General features: G+C 41.1%; 1 protein-coding gene across 1 annotated transcript; it reads right to left on the minus strand.

Moving 5' to 3' along the window:
* Nucleotides 1-465: 465 nt before the first annotated feature.
* On the minus strand, nucleotides 466-971 carry LOC139703541 (uncharacterized protein CXorf51A-like). The gene is made up of 2 exons (XM_071607044.1): nucleotides 846-971; nucleotides 466-687 (listed from the first exon to the last, which is right to left on the minus strand). The coding sequence occupies exons 1-2, from the start codon at nucleotides 969-971 to the stop codon at nucleotides 466-468; spliced, it is 348 nt and encodes a 115-aa protein (XP_071463145.1).
* Nucleotides 972-1,553: the final 582 nt, after the last annotated feature.

The following is a 1,553-nucleotide window of genomic DNA, read 5'->3' on the forward strand; positions in this document are numbered from 1 at the left end:
GGTCAGTGTTCCTCAGGTGACTCCTTGTATATTTTTTGAGATACTGCCACTCACATGCCTCACCTTATACAGTTTCTGGAAATCTACATACTAAAGCCATACACAAATAGGGAGAAACATGAAGTCCTTTTCGCCTTGCCTGTGGGATCAAGTATAAAGAGGAAGTTTGTCTTCAGTCCTCAGTCCTCACTTTGTCTTTATCCTTCAATGTGTGGATAACAATTTATCTTTTGAACTCCAACTCCACAGATCCCACATCTCTCCCTTCTCAAACACCTACTTCTACCTTTTATTTGTTCCCACTCCAGCATCAGAGGCTCACAGAGATACACATCTTTTCACATCAGATTGATTTTATTTTCACCACCATTAATGTTAGTAACCTGTGGTAAAATTGAGCCATTTCTTAGCTGCCAGACCTCTGGACACTCTGCAGATTATTCTGAGGTCTCTGGCCCCACTCAATTACTTGCTGTCCAGATCATCACTTGAAATGCTGGAGGTTTCTGGGGTATTTTCCATTTCTGGCTCTCTATTCAGTTTTTCATTTAGCCGATGATAATGAACAAAGAGTATTGTTCCTTTAGTTTTCTTAGATTTTTTCAGAGATGTGGAAGGCTTTTCTGAGTCTCTTTTGCTTGAATTATTTTGAAGTGTTTTTTTACCCTTATTGGTGGACTTTAGTATCTGTAAGGACAACAGAGAGGCCATAAGGGCATTGGTTTGGGAAAAGAAGATAGGATATACATGTGAAGTAGGGGTTTGTGCCAGATGAAAAATAAATAGGAGTCTTAGGTCGTGGGGAATGAATGCAGAAAGGAGAAGCTTGGGTTGGGTTATCTTACCTTGCTGCCTCTTCCGCATCTGGAGTGATGATAGGAAGTCTTCATATTCTTTCTTTCTTTCATCGATGATGTTGACTGGGCCATATCTGCATTAGGCTTCTGTGATTTCTTGGTTGCCTTAGCCATACTGAAGCCTCCCAGTGGTCTTCTGAAGAGCTGTAAGGATCCTAGGCATATATGTCCTCCCAAGACAATGAAGGGCCACACCCTTCAGCCTTCATTGGCCAGCAAGTTACTCCCCAGCCAATGAGGACTAAGGAGGAGGTTAGACCTCACAAAGCACTCTCTCTGACACTTCTGTACATGATGAGGCTAGGGAGGTTGCTAGGGAAACCAGGCTATAGCTTAGATATTGCAAATCAACACTCTTGGCACTTCTGGGATGTGGGGGAGAGGAGATGCTAGGAAGGCAAAAATGATCTGGTTGGGCAAAGGAGACTTTTCTTTAATATACCTGAAAGAGCCACCCCACCCTAATTCTTATATAGTGTTCAATAGTGGTAGTACAGGTGGTAGAGATCTTCCTCTACCAAAGTATTCCCCAAAGCTACTCCTACAAACTCATTCTGCTATCTTTCCCTTAGCCATTAGTTAGTATTTTGGATAATGTACCTAAAATCCATCCAAAAGTAATATGGTTATATTTTTCTTTAATTATCAGAAGATATGTGAATAATGCTACAAACAAGACATATTCCCATTAATGGA

This window comes from Marmota flaviventris, chromosome Y, assembly GCF_047511675.1.
Source record: "Marmota flaviventris isolate mMarFla1 chromosome Y, mMarFla1.hap1, whole genome shotgun sequence".
Classification (NCBI taxonomy): Eukaryota; Metazoa; Chordata; class Mammalia; order Rodentia; family Sciuridae; genus Marmota; species Marmota flaviventris.